Genomic DNA, 17650 nt, shown 5'->3' with positions numbered 1-17650 from the left:
GAAGTTGAAAATAACCTCAAACTCCTCGACTCCAGAAGAGGTTGGCGAAATCATCTTGCGACACAGTAGACCTTGGTATGTATCACTCCATTACTACTTAGAATAAGCGACGGTTTGAGGTCAGCTATAAGGCTAAGAGACGAGTAAAGACTGGTGGCTTCGACCTTCAGTCGGTAGTCGAGGAATGTGTCACTTGTTCGCTTGCAGTGAGAGAAGAATGGTGTATACTTAAAATAGTTCATGTTTGAACCGGTTACATTAGAGTCACCCTAATTGGATGCTCAAGATCAAGTCCAAACAATTTGAAACAACGAAGAGGAGTCTTTACTTGAAATATGCCATTGGGACTGCCAAGCCCCTACATGAGACGGTTCGAGCCGGAGGATAGGATCTAGACCTCTTCACCCCGACCTCTTGGCACGGGGTCAGGGTTTGGGGCCCGACATGAGATAAGAATTGGCCAGTAAAAAAGATGCTAAGTGTTTTATGACTTTAGCGATAGGCACTTGGCATTGTTTTGTGCGAGAGCCATGTTTTGCTTTGGGCGGAGAGCCAGTTTGCAACGCTGTGCCTCGGCTCACCGCAAGCCAGGATTTTCCCTGTTACTTGTTTCCTCGCCAATTATGAGCATGGCCCAAAAAGAGGTTTCAAAGACGGCAAAAAACATACAACAGCGGGGATTCGCTGATCGTCACCGACTCAACTACTAATCCGCCCCTTACCGGTTTATCTAGGGGAGAGCGGACGGGATCCCGAGTTCTCCGGTAGGTATGGTCGTATGTGAGGGTTTGCGCTGTATTTCTTCAACATATTCCTTGATCAGTTTTGCCTATCGATGGCAGACTTTCGAATGATGTAAGCTCTTTCACCGACGGCCGAGCCATGAAGGTTGTCCCATGCCCCTGATCTCAATGCGGCTCAAAGTTAGAGGCGGGGGCTTAATAAATTCAGTCCCCATTTCTATTTTATGGCCCTTGTTTCATTCACACATACCATCAGGTAATATCTCTCGCCCCCCTTGGTAATGACTATCGGGTAGACACAGACCTCCGGTTGTCAAACAAAGCGCCGACCACAAGACCAACACTGTTCGTATACTTGCTACATCGTGAAATACAAGCTCCACCGTCAATTCCTTGGAGTGAAGACCAGATTCAAATCTGGCACAGCTGCCGTGAAGACGTCCATCTTGTTCTCTAGATACGTCTTTGGGTCATTCCCTGGAGCGAACTGGATATTATATCGGGATAAGATCTCGGTGGTAACGTAGCGAATCTCCATCAATCCGAGCTGCTTTCCTACGCAAGAGTTACGGCCTGGGACTGTCAGAAAATAACAAGATCGAGGGACTAATAGACATTTGTAACTTACCCATAGAGAACGGAGCAAATGCGGATGCATCCTTGACCAAATCTGGTTGCGAAGTCCATCTTTCAGGTAGGAATTCGTTCGGCCGCAAAAATACCCTCTCATCTAGCGACGAACAGTGAGCCAGAACCCCCCTGTGCTAATAAGAAGTAGGATCGCTTACCTCGCTGTAGTGTATAACTTGGGACCTGCACGATTGTATCTCCTGGGACAAAGGTATCGCCAATTTGCAAACCCTCTGGTGGTGTCATGCGTTGAAGGCCTGATGGAACCACCGGGTGCAAGCGGAGGGTCTCATCGATGCATGCCTGAAGAAGCTTAAGGTGAGAAAGAGAGGCATAGTCAGACTTCTTGTGCTCCTTCTTGTACTCGTCAATCTCTTCTTGAAGTTGAGAGCAAATATCTAAGCGCTGAGAAAGTTCGTAAAACAGCGAGGTAATCGTCACGGCCGTAGTGTCACTAATCATGATCAGCGTATCTGCAGTAGTCCTGACTGGATAACTTACCTTCCGGCCACGACGATCAAGTGAGCGTCTCCGTGCAAGTTCAAAAAGTCTTGCTTGGTTGGTTGCTCCTTCGATTCGTAATCCTCCAAGATCCAAGAAAACACGTCCGACACAGGGGGCTCGTTCTACAGACTGTCAGTATCAGTAAACTACAAGTCGAAATTCACTTGCCTTCCTCCTGCGATCGACCTGCTCCCTCAGCCACCCCTGAAACTTGAGGTGGGTATGGTTCACACCAGGGGTGGCCTTGAAGAGGGGAAAAAGCCAGATGAGACGAGAGAAAGCTCCAATCAGTGACATATTCTCATCGCCAAGTTTCATGTAGTAATGCTTCAAGCCATCTCTCAGCATTCCAAAACTCTGTCCAAAGGCAAGGTCTCCCATGATGTCAAAGGTGTAATAGTGAATCCACAGCTTTGCGTTGAATGGCTGGCCCTCCATCTTCTCGAGTTGGTGGAGGAGGAGTTCTGCATATTGCACCACTCTGGTTTCGTAGTCTCGAAGAGCTAGGAACATGGTCAGAATCATTTTTCAGCCGGCCCATAAGGTACTTGCCCTTGGCATTAAACGCCTTGTCCCAAGTCTTGCGCCTTTCTGTGTGACTTTTTTTATTCCTATCGGCTAAGAGTGAAACCATTGGGTAGATAATGTTGTACCAAGGGCCTTTGACACATGGGGTGTTGTTGGAGTGAAGAGCGTGTAGCGCCTCTGAGCTGTTGATGGAAATTTCCGAAGGCCCTGTCAGAGTCAGATTGTGAGTCTGAAGCGGGAACTGCCAACAAACCAATTCTGACTACATCCCCGTATTTCCTGTGCAGCTCCTGGACCTCTTTGTAGAGGTGCCTCTTCTTTAGTCCCAAGGCCGTGACATAGAGATTCGAGAGTCGGGCTTTGAACGGGCCAGGAAAGACATTAAGTCGATGAAACGCAGCTCGGTAAGTGAGGATACTGCATATGGTGCCGGCCGCGAGTGTAGAACAATGTTTCAAGGCGATTGTGAATGCCTGCCAGTGGTAGTCGTTTTCATACTCGGCGCTCTCTGCGATCAGAAACGTCCAGACTGCCAAGGTCCCAAGCCAGGCGACAACAATTTTGTTCGTATAGATATCCCATTCTCCACGACAAAAGAACGCAATATGGAGAAGGACGCCAAACAAAAAGACAACACAGTAGGACTTGAAGGGACCCAGAAGATCGATCAGCAAAGTCATATTGTCTAGCATGTAAAGAGGAAGTAAATCTGCAGAAATGAATGGGTTTTCCTTTGTACTTATACACGCATGTGAATATCCCGCTCATGTCTCAGATTATCCCTGCTCGCAACAAATCTCCCAGGAGGGGAAACATCTTGATCCGTCTGATCCCGACAGAGTCGAATCAGGGAATGGTATTGCGAGCAGCTGAGACCCATGTCCTGTCTTATTCGGCAGGTGGAGTGTGATAACCGCCAAGGCAAAACCTCGATGAAGCCAATGATGCATCGATGTGATAATGCTCGGGCGTTGGTTGGCCCAAAAAGTTGCATCTCCCATCTACGGCCCGCTCCCCGGCTGCACGAGCGGAATTCCCGCCTCTAACTGTCTTAGCCACCATGCACGAAGGCGGGCACGAGACCCTTGCGCTGAGGAAAACATGCAAAATCTTGAAATATTTTAGACCATTTCTTACAGAACTCCTGCCTCCCTATCATCTTGGAGTAGTCATTCGACAATCTCTTGTTATCCATGACTTGTACTGGACTAGCTTACCACGAGCACTGGCCTTCACCCTACCAGGTATGACGATGGCGGTGACAAGTCAGGCCCCTCAGTCGATACCGGGGATTCATACATAAAACGTCGATGGCCCTACTCTTCCACCCGATCCGGGCCATTACCCCTTTCCTCTGGTGACAGGCTCCTCGAACGTGTTCGGGAGCGCGTGGAACTACCCGCTGGAGGAACTAGGCAATCTCTATCAGTTTCCGCCATCTCGTGACTCATATAATGTAGACTTACCAGGAATCGCGTTCCTTCCAGCTTCCACGTCGTGAGTGCCTCTAGCCCGTTTGGTCCTACTCCATGACATGCCGGCCATCAAGCGATGGGCGGCCTCAGAGCCCCGTTTGTAGCGCTTCTCCAACGGCTCTGCATATTTCAGGAGCAATGCAGTGGTAGCAAAGGCAACAACAGCGGTTAGTACCATGCCAACCAGTGTTCGATCTGCTGGCGCCTCGCTCATGCTGAAAACACCTGTGGCGAAGCCCAGAGGCAGGAACACAACTGTTACGTACGTGAATCGTTTGATATCATCCGCTCGACGCTGATCAAGCTCGCTGCGGATGATCTCTAGTTTCTTGGTCAGTGACTCGTTGAAGCTGGAGATGCTGGCATGGCTACGCCGGAGGTCCTGGATGCGATGCTGATTGGATACGAGCAGCTTTGAGATAACACCACGGTATCTGCTCTCGTCGTTGAAGGTCCACCGCGGTCTCTCAGCCACGCGATCCTTTTCTCGATTCAGCCACCGCTCAATCTGGTCCAGGTTCTCCTGGAGATCCTGCTCAACTGTCTGTAGCAGCTGTTGATACCCTTGACACTGACTACTGGTCGTACGAAAGGCGTCGTAGTCAACATTTAGAGAGCGACTGAGGTTGCTTTCTGTGCCGTCGGGGTCCTCCTGCTCCTTGCTGTTGCTCCGTGCAGGCTTCCAGGTGTTGAGTTTTACCTTTTTTAGAATATCAGCCGTGCATTCTTGCATCCGGCACATGATCCTGTCGAATAAGAGGAGTTCCAAGACTCGGCGTTGTCGCCAAGGCTCCTTCTTGTTGTTGGTTCCCCCAGGGCCTTTGATTAGGAGATCGTGTAATGTACGTTCGATATTTAATTTGCTGGCCATCTGGGGATCGAATTCAAGAAAGTGACATGTCCAGTAGCGATCAAAAAAGTCGCCATCAAAGCGAAAGCTCATCATGATCTTAGGGGGCCTCCGTCTTCGCCGAGTGTTTCAAAGTTGGGCAAGTTCTTCTGGCCAATCACTGGAATGCTGCTTAATCGCTGTCGGTTGACCGAATAAAACGATAGATGAAGTTCGGTTGTCCACTTGTTCCGCTCTGCTGTCGTTACGTCGGAGAAGAACTTGTCGTATGAGGTGTGCCGATAATAGAACGCCTGCATTGCTGGTTTCTCTGAAGGAGTCTGGTGACATGCCTCATTGTTCGCCGGGTCTATGTCAAACAAAGCACAGAACCTCTTTTTTGACTGGCTCTGAAACCTTCTTTGTCCCATGTGACTCTTGAAATCGGATGCGTTGTCGAAATATGTAATCATATCGTGAAGGCGCAGCGACCTCTTGGTATTTGCGATCCTAGGTATGTCGACTACTGCAATTCTTTTCGGGCTACACTCACTGAAGCTAGAGCAACTGGTGCTAGATTCTTCATCGGTTGGAGAATGACTCAAGCTCTCGTCGTTCGTAGAGACATGGTTGAAGAAATCCGGTTCATTGTAAAGCCACTCGTCCGAGAGCTCAACAATATTCTTCTGGTCCACGACATTGTTGACTGGGAAGCTGAGCTTCATAGAGTTCATAGTCGGGCCAGTAGAGCCTTTTGCCCCAACTTGTTGCTCCAGGAGCTCTTGGAGCATTCCGCGGATCTCGGTATCGGAACTTCATGCAGTCTTGGCTTCGGTGGCCTTGGAATCGTTGTTGCTTTTACCTTGCAAATCACCATGTGCAGTGAAATAAGGGAGTGAGTATTTCCAAAGAATGTATGGAATCTCGAAAGAAAAGGCCCAGTATGTGTCCCGCATCACCTCATCGTCATAGGGAATCGGTTCTTTGTTGGCGTCAAGTTGACCTGGGAAAATGCCACTGGGCCAGGCGCTCTGGAGTAGAATAGACAGGGCATAAGGGCGAATTTCGTCCACGGGGCGTCGGTTCATACGCTTCCCTGCCTGAGCCATAATGAATGACAGCGCAAACCGCACCGACTCGTTCCAGGTTGTGTCATCGTTGTCTTCATGGTAAACTTGGCAGTCTACAAGATTTCTCCATATATCAACCTTGTTCTTCCACACGTCATCTTTTTCTGCCCCGGGCTTGTCGAACAGCCCCAGCTCCATAGCATGAAACAACCCGACTGGTATATGGTACCATCAGACGCAAAGAACTGTATCTTGATCTTGAAATCGCCCGAAATGATGGTAAAAAGCGGCCAACGATCATGGACGAACTCGGCCGATGGCTCATCACTAATGTCAGGGATATGGACTTTCGGGTCGATCCCAATACTGTCGCTAGAGTCGGCTGTCATGGAAAGGAACGATGCGACACGATCAACAACGAAATAGGGCTCTGAGATAGACGGGTGGTCGACGCAATAACCGAAATCTTGCCCGGCGAAGTGCCGTGAGACTCGCAGTAAGCGCCCAAAGCCACTCACGCTTGTAGTGACCCCCTCATCTCCAAAGGAGTAGATGGACGTTCTGTTCCGTGTCGCCATTGACAGTCTGGGTAGGCTTCAATGTTGACTTGTGTGTTCAATAGGCTCTTGCAGCCAGAAAAGGGCCTTAAGCAACAACGTGGTTAGCAACGGGAGATAGGAGGAGTTTTATGCGATCTTCTGGGGAGTAGAGGGGGCCATTTCATCCTGAGCGGCATGTGTAGCATTGTCAGTACCAATAGAAATAGAGAATAGCCGATGATTGGTATGGTACATGGGTAGTGGCCTCATTTTCGGTGGCGTGCGTACATTCAGCTAAAGCAGGCTCAGGTGGTCCTCTTCAAGGATTTACATACATGAGCTCTGTTGCATGGCACTGAATCGGAACATTCTACGGAAATCAGGCTGTGATATTGTTGGATATGAATCATCATCGCGAATTTTGCTGACCCTGCGTACGACTTGGCAAATAGCCACAACTGGACGATACTGAATTCACAGCCAATTAACAACTAAAGAGCAAGATCAGGCTATGACAAAAGCACTCCGATGGCCAACGTCGGCTAAGTACCTGAGCTCGAGATTACCTTGCAGACGGCTGGGATGCAAAGACATAATCTTGGTTCTGCAGATGACCAATAACAAGGTTGGGCAGTGGCGTCCAGATACCGGAACGGTTACCATGAGGTTCTGTTCAACCCCAGGCTTCCGGTCTCCCTGGATCAGCCAAGACCGGGCTATAGAACGTAGTAGATACCCGACGAGAGCCTTGTCCTACCCAACGTCAATGTGACTTCTGCATCTCGGCCCAGAAGTTCCTGGGCCACCATCATTGAGGAGCGACTGATCTGCTGTACTCCTATTCTGGAAAAGAGAATTTCTACGTCACGGTATTATTCGATCATAAACTTGCATTATAAATGTTTTAGAATAACAAGCCGCAACTCTACGCTCCTCGTATTCTACTTGCTAAACTGCCCAAACCAAATGCTATCATCTGGCCTCATCCCTGTGGTCACCCCCTCTCTCCCACACATCTCTAAATGTTCGGGGTCAATCTCCCATTCACTCATCTCATCGGATCTAACAAGTAATTGCATTACCATGCCCGACTCAGCATGCCACGTGTTGTGACAATGAAATGCCCACATTCCTGGGTTGTCAAGGACCACCCGGATGATGGCCCATGCGTAGCCTTCCACTGTGATGGTATCTCGACGCAGGGGGTTCTCGAGCAGGTTATGCTCTTCAAGATACTTTGTTAGCTCAGTAGAGTTTGGAGGATACCCGCTGTTTCCTTGCAAGAGGACAAAGAACTTGTGGCCGTGGAGATGAAAGGGATGAGCACCGTCATCAAAGTTGTTGATGGAGATGTCAATGGTGCGAATCCCCGTGGTTTCAAGAACCAGTTCCTTCTTGCGATCAAAAACTTGTTCGTTGACACTAACGGCTCCCCTTCCAACAGGGCCCTTGACATGTGCATCCAGATACCGGTGCAGTGAGGGGTGCGTAGCATTGCCATGCCATGTCGAGTCATTGAAGAAACCCCGAGCCAGTCGCCAGTCGCCGATTTCAAAATTCGCCCGCAAGGGTATAAAGTCATCTGTGGGAGGTGGAGATATTAACTCGACAGGACGAAGTGCAGTGGTGTTGAGATCCCGACATATTACTTCGATTGCTTCCGACCACTCTCTGCTTGTAGGTTGTTCCGCTGGAGGTTCCGAGTTTGGCGATGTGTAACGTATTATAGCCCTCAGTTCAGGTTGAAGGCGCTGATTCTCTCTCTTGAAACAGTGTGTTACCATCCGCGCTCTCATCCAAAACGTTGGCTTAGATGAAGTAACATTAGTTTCCAGAATCACGCTATATCTTTGCGCTGGTAAGACGTTGACTCGATGGAAAGGCTCTGGGTGAACATCTGTCCCGTCGACCTCAGTGATGTAGAACGGATGCTCATCAAACTGGATCTGAAACTCGGCAAACGCTCCAACATTGATGATGCGTAACCTATGGCGCTTTCCGGCTTCAAGGTCGATCTTCGGTGCTGACACGTTCGTGGTATCGCACGGCCAACCCGGAAAGTCTGAGCAGTCACGGACACCACGTCCGCTGATCAACGCGTTGTCAGGTACGGGCTCATCGTTTTCCTGATCAGGAGCAAGGTAGTCCATAAGAAGCTCTGAAGTCAAGTTGTGATAGTGATCCTGCACCATGACAACCCTGTCGGTTGTATAGTCAAGCTCCTGCAGTTTCCGCTCCTGTTTTGAGTGAACAACCATTGGCCCTAGTAAACCATCAGAGGCCTGGGCACTGTGATGGGCATGGTACCAATAAGTGCCATGTTGGCCCTTGACGTCGAATCGATAGGTAAAGTTTGAGTTGGGCGCAATCGGACATTGTGTGATGCCAACAGTTCCGTCCATATTATTGGTGCCGTTCTGAAACATGCCGTGGAAGTGCATGGCGGTTGCATTGGGTGCTTGGTTCATGATGTGCACGACAATCGTATCCTCCTCGTTGCATTCAACCAAAGGGCCAGGGAATTGGTTGTTGATGAGTAACATTGGCCGGTACACACCATCTGGGTTGAGGGTAGCGGTAGTGATAGTCCAGAAATATTCTCGGATTGTTGGTTGGGCGTCAAAATCCCATGAGGGTGAGAGGATGTATTCGTCAGGATCCCGAAGCTGAGCGACGGAAGGGGTATTTTCATGGTGTTGAATGACTGATGGTGATGGTGATGGCGACACCGTAGTCTCGTGGGGAGTCTCTGAGTGGTCGTCATTGTGGGCTGGTGAGGGTGTGATAGCTTGGCTGAGGGTGAATGCTGCTAGAGCGAAAAGGGAGAAGATGCAGAGAACAGAAAGCAAGAGTCTCTGAAGCCAAGGTGCCCGAGTCTCTTCTTTGTAGATCAGGCCGTCGTGTTTCTCCTGGTTGTCTTGAAGAAACCAGGTGTTGTCAGCGTCGCAGCCATCTTGCCTGACCCACGGCACCCTCTCTGCATCCAACTCTCTAGCCATTGTTGAGTCGAGGTTTGCAATGCAATGTCCATTCAGCGATTCTCCCTTTCCAGAGAAGGGCGCCTCTCACAAGCCAGCTAAACAATCATCTCCACCCCGATATGCTTCCGAAGTGGAGGTGACAGGGGTGGCCAAACTGACGTCAAGTCGGATACGACGGCACGCGAGCACCGCGCGTCTCTACCTTGTCCTCGACACCACGTGCTTAGCGTTTCTGTTCCATTGGAACTTTTTCATCCTGGGGTAATATTGAGGTTGGAAATGTCGCTCAGCACCAAACATGTTACGTTGACCGACGGTGGAGACATGCGAGCTCCGTTCGGCACAATATCCGTGGCAACGTGCATATGACAGTAGCATACAAACGGAGATCATATAGATATGATATCAAGTTCACCTCTTGGAGTTGAGTTGAAGGTCAGCCACGCCAACCTCACTTGTAACGTTCACGATGCTGTTTCAAACCGCCACCCTTCTGGCCGTTGCTGGCCTAGCGCTTGGTCACTCTCCTTACTCTCATCCTGATAAGCCTCACGGCGACAAGTCAGGATGGGAGACCAAGTACACCGCCACTGGAACTGCCGAGGTTGCTGCTGCTGCTGCGACAGCAAAGACCAGCAGCCCGACTAGCAAGGTCCGAGGCAAGGCATTTGACCGCATTGCCATCATCTACTTTGAGAACGAGAACTATGACAAGGCCTTTGGCGATCGTGAGTATTCTTCGTCTTGAATGAAAGTAAAAATCTAACGAAAACAGCCAACTTTGCTTGGTTCAGATCCAAGGGCATCACCCTGTCCAACTACTTTGGCGTCACTCATCCTTCTGAGCCCAACTACATGGCCGCCATCGCTGGTGACTACTTTGGCATGCAGAACGATGACTTCAACCGCAACCCTCGCAATGTCTCTACTGTCATTGACTTGCTCGAGCACCGCGGTATCTCTTGGGGTCTTTACCAGGAGGACATGCCCTACTCTGGTTTCGAGGGCTTCTCTTGGGTGAACCACAAGAACGGCGCCAACGACTATGTGCGCAAGCATAACCCTGCCGTTCTTCATGACAGCATCACTTTCTCTGAGAAGCGTCTGTCGCAGATTAAGAACGTCTCCTTGGTTGATACCTCGCGATCCCTGTTCCACAAGGATCTCAAGGAGAACAAGCTGCCTCAGTGGATGTTCATCACTCCCAACATGACCTCTGACGGCCATGATACCTCTGTTACTGTGGCTGGTAACTGGTGCCGCAAGTTCCTGGAGCCTCTCCTGAAGGACAAGCACTTTATGGACAACACCCTCGTCTTGATCACCTGGGATGAGAACGAGACGTATGCCAACCAGAACCATATTCTTGGTATCCTCCTTGGTGATGCCGTTCCGAAGCATCTTGTTGGCACCACCGACAACAACTTCTACAACCACTACTCTGAAATCTCTACCGTCCAAGCCAACTGGAACCTCCCCACACTGGGTCGATGGGACGTCGGCGCCAACGTCTTCCAGCTGATTGCCTGCAAGACTGGTGACAAGCTTCGCCGATGGAAGTCTCACAAGCTTGACAAGATGTTCTACAACGTCTCTTACGCTGGTCCTTTCAACACTGCTGGTGGCAACCATCAGTATCCTGCTCCCAACTTGGATCTTGAGCATAGCTTCTCTGGACGCAAGGTTTTTGAGCCTATTCGCAAGGAGTGGCACAAGAGCCATTCCCCTACTTACTACAAGGATAGCATTGAGGTGCCGGATGGATTGAGTCCCCCTAAGGGCTACGAGGCTCCCAAGTCCAAGTAAATTAGTGGTTTAAGCTTGTAGATAGACCTGCTCGGACTAAGTCTAGTGAAAATAATTGCAGGCTTTTAAATACTGAATCTCTTTGGTTTCCTTATCTTCTCCCTCTTATTCTGGCTTTTCTCAATGATGTGTCCAAAAATGGGCTATGAACTACAAAGAGCGAGAATACAATTACACTCACCAACATTAAGACCCAATACAATTTAAAGCCGAGGCTGAATCTGCTCGCCTGAAGTTGAGGGGCACGGTTCCTCGCCAAGCCGCTGTCAGATCGCCAAGCTTGTACCATCTCCAATGCCAGGATCTTGATCTCCGGCTTCAGCGGCATCGTGAACCCTGCGCCGCTAAGACTAGCATCGAGCCAGGGGCAAGCGAATGAGACACCGTAGGTTGGTCAGCACCAGTGGGGCGGCCGTTGATGGTCTGAACCACCCTGTAGGAACGCGAGTTTTCACCATGTGCTCCTAAGAACTTTTGTAGATCATCACAAGCAACGATATCCGGCAGGATATTGCCGAAGAGATGCAACACTATCCCAGTTTGTCACCGAGAGATCGACATGCACGCTTTGGCCGAGGAAGGGAGGTAGAAAGGTAATTAATGGCAGTTCGATAGACCTTCGCGTCAACTGAATGTTTAATGCTGTCTTTAAACACATTCTATCTGGTTTAGACCCGCTATCCTATTCTCAACATCAAGCATTTGTCACCCATCATGAGATTTTCACACAGCCCAGCACTCAAGCGGTTTCTCTCAGACTTTACACTCGGGTTTTCCGATGGACTGACTGTTCCTTTTGCCCTGACGGCAGGGCTCAGTTCGCTCGGCAAGACAGACACAGTCATCTCTGGAGGTCTGGCAGAACTATGTGCGGGCAGCATTAGCATGGGAATCGGCGGATACCTAGCGGCTCGCGATGAAATTCCCTCGCAGACCTGTCGTCAATCCGACTCAGTCGACGATGAAGAAACGAGAGGCATCCTCAGCTACGACACAAACAGGGAAAGCGATGATATTTCAGAGCCTAGCGAAAAGGCTCAGTCAAGGGCCGAGGAGCTTGTACGACTGCACCTCGAGCCCTTAGATCTGCCTCACTCTGCCATCACATCGATCCTCAGCACTCTCCAAGAGGAGTCGACAGGTCTTGAACGTGCCGCTCTACGGTTACAGTCTTATCGAGAAGATACTTCGTCTCCCTCAGCATCCTTTCTTCCATCACCCATTATATCTGGACTTTCAATCTCCCTGGGTTACGCAGTGGGAGGCACCATTCCACTCTTCCCCTACTTCTTTGCCAGTACGGTGGGATTAGGTCTGCAATGGAGTATTGGACTTTGCTTGATCGTGCTGTTTGGTTTCGGTTTCGGGAAGAGCTGGATCCTGAAGCGCCAAGACTCGAGCGTTGGAGGATGCATCTTTGAAGGGTTGCAAATGTTGATATTGGGAGTGGCGGCGGCGGCGGCAGCAGTTGCGTGTGTGCGGTTGGTCGGGGAGATATAGTATTCTTCTTTGCTGGGGATTTGGAGAGACTATAGAGAGAAAGAAATCTCTAGAGATGTAACAGGTCTTCTTCTATTAGCCAACTTGGTTGTGTCTCTAACTACGGTCATCGTCTACAGCATTCAAGAACACAATTATCAATAGGTAGGTGACGGTATGAAAACTCAAGACCTCCAGCGCTGTAAAATGGCACCGTATTTCCATTAGATTTCGCTACGACGATAATTATTGTGACGCTGTAAGTTGTCGATGAGTCAAGAGCAAACCTCGCCAAAGTCGAGGTCAGATATGTGAGCTCAACTCCTCGTTAAAGGAGTATGTTGAGGTCCGAAATTGACACAAAGAAAAGGAAATGATATTTATCTTGCGCCAGTCAGCTTTCAATGTCACCCATTATATAGAGACTTGCTATGTTGACCTATAGTGATAAGCTCAAGTGTCTAACTCAACGGACCATCCATCCCAAGACCCTCGACGACTGGCTTAGTAAGAATTTTCCAGGGCTACATAAAGCACGGCGACTCTACTTCTTCAAAGTGCTGGCTATCATCTTGTACGACTAGATCACTCAGTGTCCCGTCTCGACCCAGGCCCGTTCTCTTGATCATGGCACTTCTGATGTCGTGGCTTACATCTTGGCTTGGCCGAGGCAGTCAAGCTTCGGCGGACAAGCTGGAACTTGCTGCCTTGCCGAAGCGTGAGGTGAGCCTCGAGTTCCTGGACGAATCGGACCCGAAGTACAAGACAGAGAAGCCCTACTACTCCAACGTCCCTTTCACCGAGACGGACGCCCCAAGCACCAACGTCGTCTCCCAAAAGTCTCGTGCCACCCTCCATGATATTAGAGGCAATGAGAACCTTTTCAGCCTTGATGTTCACGGATTTGAGTTGATCAAGCATCCATTGGACTTTGACCAGTGGCAGGATGGCCACAGGGTGGTCCGGGACGTTTATCCTAGGATCATAGACCTTTTGAAGACACAGCTTGGAGAAGACGTGAGGGTTGTTGTGTTTGATCATACGGTTTGTGTCCTCCCCTACCGTATTTGAGTCATGGTGCTGATTTCCCCCCAGCTCCGTAGAAGCAGAGATGCTAATGGAAGCACATCCATGTCCCAAGGGGATAGCTTTGCTCCGCCGAGCCGAGTGGCCCATGTTGGTAAGTGCATAGCTCCTTGCGAACAACATTTCACGACAGAAACTTGACAACATCTACGCAGATCAGACTTACGAGGCAACTGTCGAGCAAATCAAGCTCGGCTTCAAGGATGAGGCTGAAAAGATCCTGGAGAGCCGCTTTCGCATCATCAAGTCCGCCCTGCCCGTCTTCAAATTCCCCAGATACTGACTACTCTCGCAGTGTGTGGCATCCAGTTCGGGGACCAGTACGACAGCACCCATTTGTCCTCTGCGACTACAGAACGGCGAAATCTGACTTCATCCCATGCGACCTCATCTATCCTCACACCATCACTGAGATCATGTTGTTTAAAAACTCGGCTTCCCAAAAGTGGTATTTCATTGATCAGCAACTTCCTAACGAGGCCTGGATCTTCAAAATCATGGATTCGCAGAGCCTCATAGATGCCAACGTGGCAGAGTGTGAGTACTCCTACACCGAGCATTCCTGTCAGTATGATCTGATGATGACGCCCAGTCTCTGCGCACACATCCTTCTTTGATGAGGATGAGGCCCTCGCAGAGTGTGTGAGGGAGAGTGTGGAATTTCGGGCGTACATCTTTGGCTGAGCCATTATCATTCGCTCTTCAGGTTAGAAGCAGGCTGGCGAGATGACGAAGTGGGATTGAAGCTGTTGATGCGGGAATTAAGTAACTATCCGGTGTGTAACACAGCCTTTGACCGGTCAGTGCAGTGTGTACACGTGTGCCGGTATACAGAGCCGGGCATTATAGCCACACGAAGCATCACTCCGAACGAAGTTACAATTGCCGCCCAACCCAAGTGTCTGGCACCATGCCTGGTCATGGTGCCATGCAACTCTTTCTTGGCGTGGGATGAAACTCAGGAAAAGCACCTATCAACGTAGCGGCTGCCAGCCAGACCTGAAAGTCCAAGTCAGCTGGCCGCCCGCAGCCATGGAGGGTTTTATGGCTGCCCGGTCTTTCTGCACCTCTGACTGGATCAAATACCAACGAGGCTCGGGACCGGTCCGAACAACGTGATAGACGCGATAAATGCATGCTAGCATTTTACCAGCATAATTGGCATACTTGACTCTATGGCCGAAATATGCGTTAATCTGAGCCCCTTTAGTGACAGGATCATTTGAGCGGCGAAAAGGGGGGCTAGGAGGGCTTTCAACAGTTTAATGACAAAAGTGCCCAAATCAAGTATAAGAGACGGTTACGATTGCAAGAATAACTATAACTTTGTTGCCACTGGCACTGTTTGATGTAAAACTTGAAACTTCAGCACATTGTGAACAATCTATTCAGATTCATATGCTTCTACCCTAACGATGTTTTCGATATACTTATTCTGTATAAGTCTGGTCGTCGCTGCATTCAGGTAAGACATACCTATCGCAGTATAGATGCGTTTGCTAACACAGCATAGCACTCTCGTCATCGGGGTTGGACGTAGAAGTGCCCGCGAAACAGGTCTCGTCACGACCCCAGAGAAGGCCCAGATTGAGGTACCGGCTATTACTGATTCGCCCAAAGTTCAGCCGTGGAAGGAATGGCTCGAGGCTGAGATGGCGACTTCAAGTGACCCGAATCGACCATGGCTCGACTGGAAGCCCAACATGCATGACCCGAGTGACAAACCGTGGCTTCATTGGAACAAGAGAAAGATGGAACAGGGCCGTTCCGGAGCTTATGAGGATTCCGGCATGGGCCCCAAGCCTAGACCCAAGCCCAAGCCCAATCCTAATCCTGAGCCTGAGCCTGAGCCTGAGCCTGAGCCCAAGCCCAGACCTGGGCCCACGGCAGAAATGATGGGTACTTATCCCGTCATTAATATTGCTCGTATCCAAAAGCTTTGAGGGTGCAGGAATGCCGATATTCTTTTTCAGTGATCTTTCAGTTTTTCGGTTAGGGATGTGAGAAAGGAACGCACTGTATGACCATGTCTGGGCTGACAATCTCTGCTATCGGTGTGACAATTTTAATAGTAAACCATTCATTAAAAACATCCTGAGCCATGAGAATAATACCCAGCAAGAGATGCCAAAGCATCTGATACGCCACCACCTGGACTTCTACCAATTAACATTTTTTTCGTAAAAACTCCTGCGGCTTAAGTCGTTTATCAGTGTCCAGCCTCCACTTGACCTTGCAAAATCGGCCGTTCTCGTAAAGATCAAACTTGATGATCCAAGACTCCCAGCTGAGGAGATACATAGAATAACCCTTTTCGATACAATCATCTCGAGTTTCTCCCAGGAAAGTCCACGAGTCTGTATGGTAGTGATACAGGTCAAACACCTGACTCTCGAGCTCATTGATGCACAGACGCAGGGGGTACTTGTCGTCTCCAGAAAGAGAAACGCTCAGCTTCATAGCGAGACCTTCATTCTCATACTCGCCAACATATGCCGCAAGAAACTTGTGAGTGGTGTTGAGAATTCGATGCGTGGTCCACTCCTTTTGGATGGTATCCCAGCGACCCCTGGCGTTATGAACGACATTCTTGGCAACCTCGACGAAGTCAACTATAGGTCTCATGTCAAATAAAGTTTGTGCTAATAGCTGCGCGATGAGATTGGTCGGATCGCCATTAACCTGAAAGGAGTTCGTGAGAACTACAATAGCGCAATCTTCTTCCGGAAATGTCCAAAAGGCGGACAAGAAGCCGCCAAGCTCTCCAGTATGGCCGATGACAAGCCGCTCTCCAGAGTCCTTACCAATGGAGTAGCCTCGTCCATTGACATCGGGGTTCGTGACGATGTTCATCTCTGTGGTTGGCAGATGTAGGTTGAACAGGCCAAGGGCATACTGTTGCCTCTCGTCTCTAGCAAGAGGGAAATGCGGTTTCTGTGCCGCGGCCATCGAGGCCATGAGTTGTTTCTTACTGAATCGAGAGAATAGGCGGCTGAGTCTGGGTACACAACTAGGATCGCGGCCAGCTTTCTGATGTGCGTCATGGCAGCGAGACGATGGTTCAGCTCTCCACGCTTGCATGAGTGCTTTGGACCAGAGTAAGAGGTCATCGACACAAGACCGGATGGCCCCCGAGCTGTCAAAGGCAACTCCATCATCCAGAATTGGGAGCTTGACGGCTTTGGGTTCCTTGCCGTCAAACACAAGGTAGGGCAAGGCGTGGTTTTTGTCAAAACTAGAGTTTGTGTATGTCCGTTTCATACCAATCTTGCGGATGATCTCTCGCTCAATGAAGTCTCCATAGGAAGAGTTGGACTCCTGTACAATCAGAATCCCCGCGAGGGCAAAGAGCCAGTTGTTATACATCCACTCCGACTTGAACTCAGCGGCTCGTGGCAGGTGGTTGAATATGCGGACAATATCCTCATGCTTTGCAATGACTTCGCCATGTCTCCCCAATACTTCAAATGGCATGGGGGAAAGGCCTGCGCAGTGGGATAGCATGTCGCGAAAAGTCATGTTCTTGGCCACGACTGGGTTCTGCTCCGTCTTGAGCCCCGAAATCTTGGATGACACTGGGTTGCTCAAGTCGATGGTCCCTCGCTCCGCGAGAAGGCTCAAAGCGGTGCCAGTGAAGCCCTTGGTGCACGAACCAATAGAGTAGACCGTTTTTGCGTTAGGAACTAGTCCAGTCTCGAGATTGGCACAACCAAATCCCTTGGTCCATAGTTTCGATCCTTTGTAATAGACGCCGACTGATAAGGAAGGCGCCTGGAAGATTTTTCTGATTGCCTCTACTTGGCTGGCATCACGTTCGAGCCTACGACGCAACCATTAGTTTATCCACACAAGCAACTGGAGTTGATAAGAAACTGACCTTCTCAAGGCATCAGAACGAGATCTGTATGGACTGTACTGGCCCATCGAAGCAAACCATTAAGCGAACAGCTAGCATCAATCTCAAAAGCGAGAGATCTGGG

General features: G+C 49.7%; 5 protein-coding genes across 5 annotated transcripts; 2 read left to right on the top strand and 3 right to left on the bottom strand.

Moving 5' to 3' along the window:
- Positions 1 to 1128: 1128 nt before the first annotated feature.
- On the bottom strand, positions 1129 to 5977 carry MRS44_015306 (uncharacterized protein; the record flags this gene model as incomplete). The annotated part of the gene is made up of 10 exons (XM_065619155.1): positions 1129 to 1322; positions 1372 to 1473; positions 1532 to 1827; positions 1875 to 1999; positions 2064 to 2380; positions 2478 to 2612; positions 2659 to 3090; positions 3872 to 4699; positions 5263 to 5415; positions 5572 to 5977. 10 exons carry the CDS (start codon positions 5975 to 5977, stop codon positions 1129 to 1131), a joined length of 2988 nt encoding a protein of 995 aa, XP_065475227.1.
- Positions 5978 to 7259: 1282 nt separating this feature from the next.
- MRS44_015305 (uncharacterized protein) lies at positions 7260 to 9317 on the bottom strand (the record flags this gene model as incomplete). The annotated part of the gene is made up of 1 exon (XM_046282677.2): positions 7260 to 9317. The coding sequence occupies one exon, from the start codon at positions 9315 to 9317 to the stop codon at positions 7260 to 7262; it is 2058 nt and encodes a 685-aa protein (XP_046126238.2).
- A 451-nt stretch (positions 9318 to 9768) lies between these two features.
- MRS44_015304 (uncharacterized protein) lies at positions 9769 to 11105 on the top strand (the record flags this gene model as incomplete). Its single annotated transcript, XM_046282676.2, has 2 exons — positions 9769 to 10027; positions 10075 to 11105. 2 exons carry the CDS (start codon positions 9769 to 9771, stop codon positions 11103 to 11105), a joined length of 1290 nt encoding a protein of 429 aa, XP_046126237.2.
- Positions 11106 to 11819: 714 nt separating this feature from the next.
- Positions 11820 to 15613, top strand: MRS44_015303 (uncharacterized protein; the record flags this gene model as incomplete). The annotated part of the gene is made up of 8 exons (XM_065619154.1): positions 11820 to 12577; positions 13178 to 13628; positions 13680 to 13764; positions 13826 to 13916; positions 13966 to 14207; positions 14263 to 14308; positions 15115 to 15135; positions 15184 to 15613. 8 exons carry the CDS (start codon positions 11820 to 11822, stop codon positions 15611 to 15613), a joined length of 2124 nt encoding a protein of 707 aa, XP_065475226.1.
- A 223-nt stretch (positions 15614 to 15836) lies between these two features.
- On the bottom strand, positions 15837 to 17594 carry MRS44_015302 (uncharacterized protein; the record flags this gene model as incomplete). Its single annotated transcript, XM_046267806.2, has 2 exons — positions 15837 to 17490; positions 17548 to 17594. 2 exons carry the CDS (start codon positions 17592 to 17594, stop codon positions 15837 to 15839), a joined length of 1701 nt encoding a protein of 566 aa, XP_046126233.2.
- Between the last annotated feature and the right edge of the window lie 56 nt (positions 17595 to 17650).

The sequence above is a fragment of the Fusarium solani genome, assembly GCF_023522795.1.
Source record: "Fusarium solani strain SB1 chromosome Unknown bctg00000011, whole genome shotgun sequence".
Classification (NCBI taxonomy): Eukaryota; Fungi; Ascomycota; class Sordariomycetes; order Hypocreales; family Nectriaceae; genus Fusarium; species Fusarium solani.
Note: the sequence above shows the minus strand (reverse complement) of the source record. Positions and strands in the feature narration are given on the sequence as shown.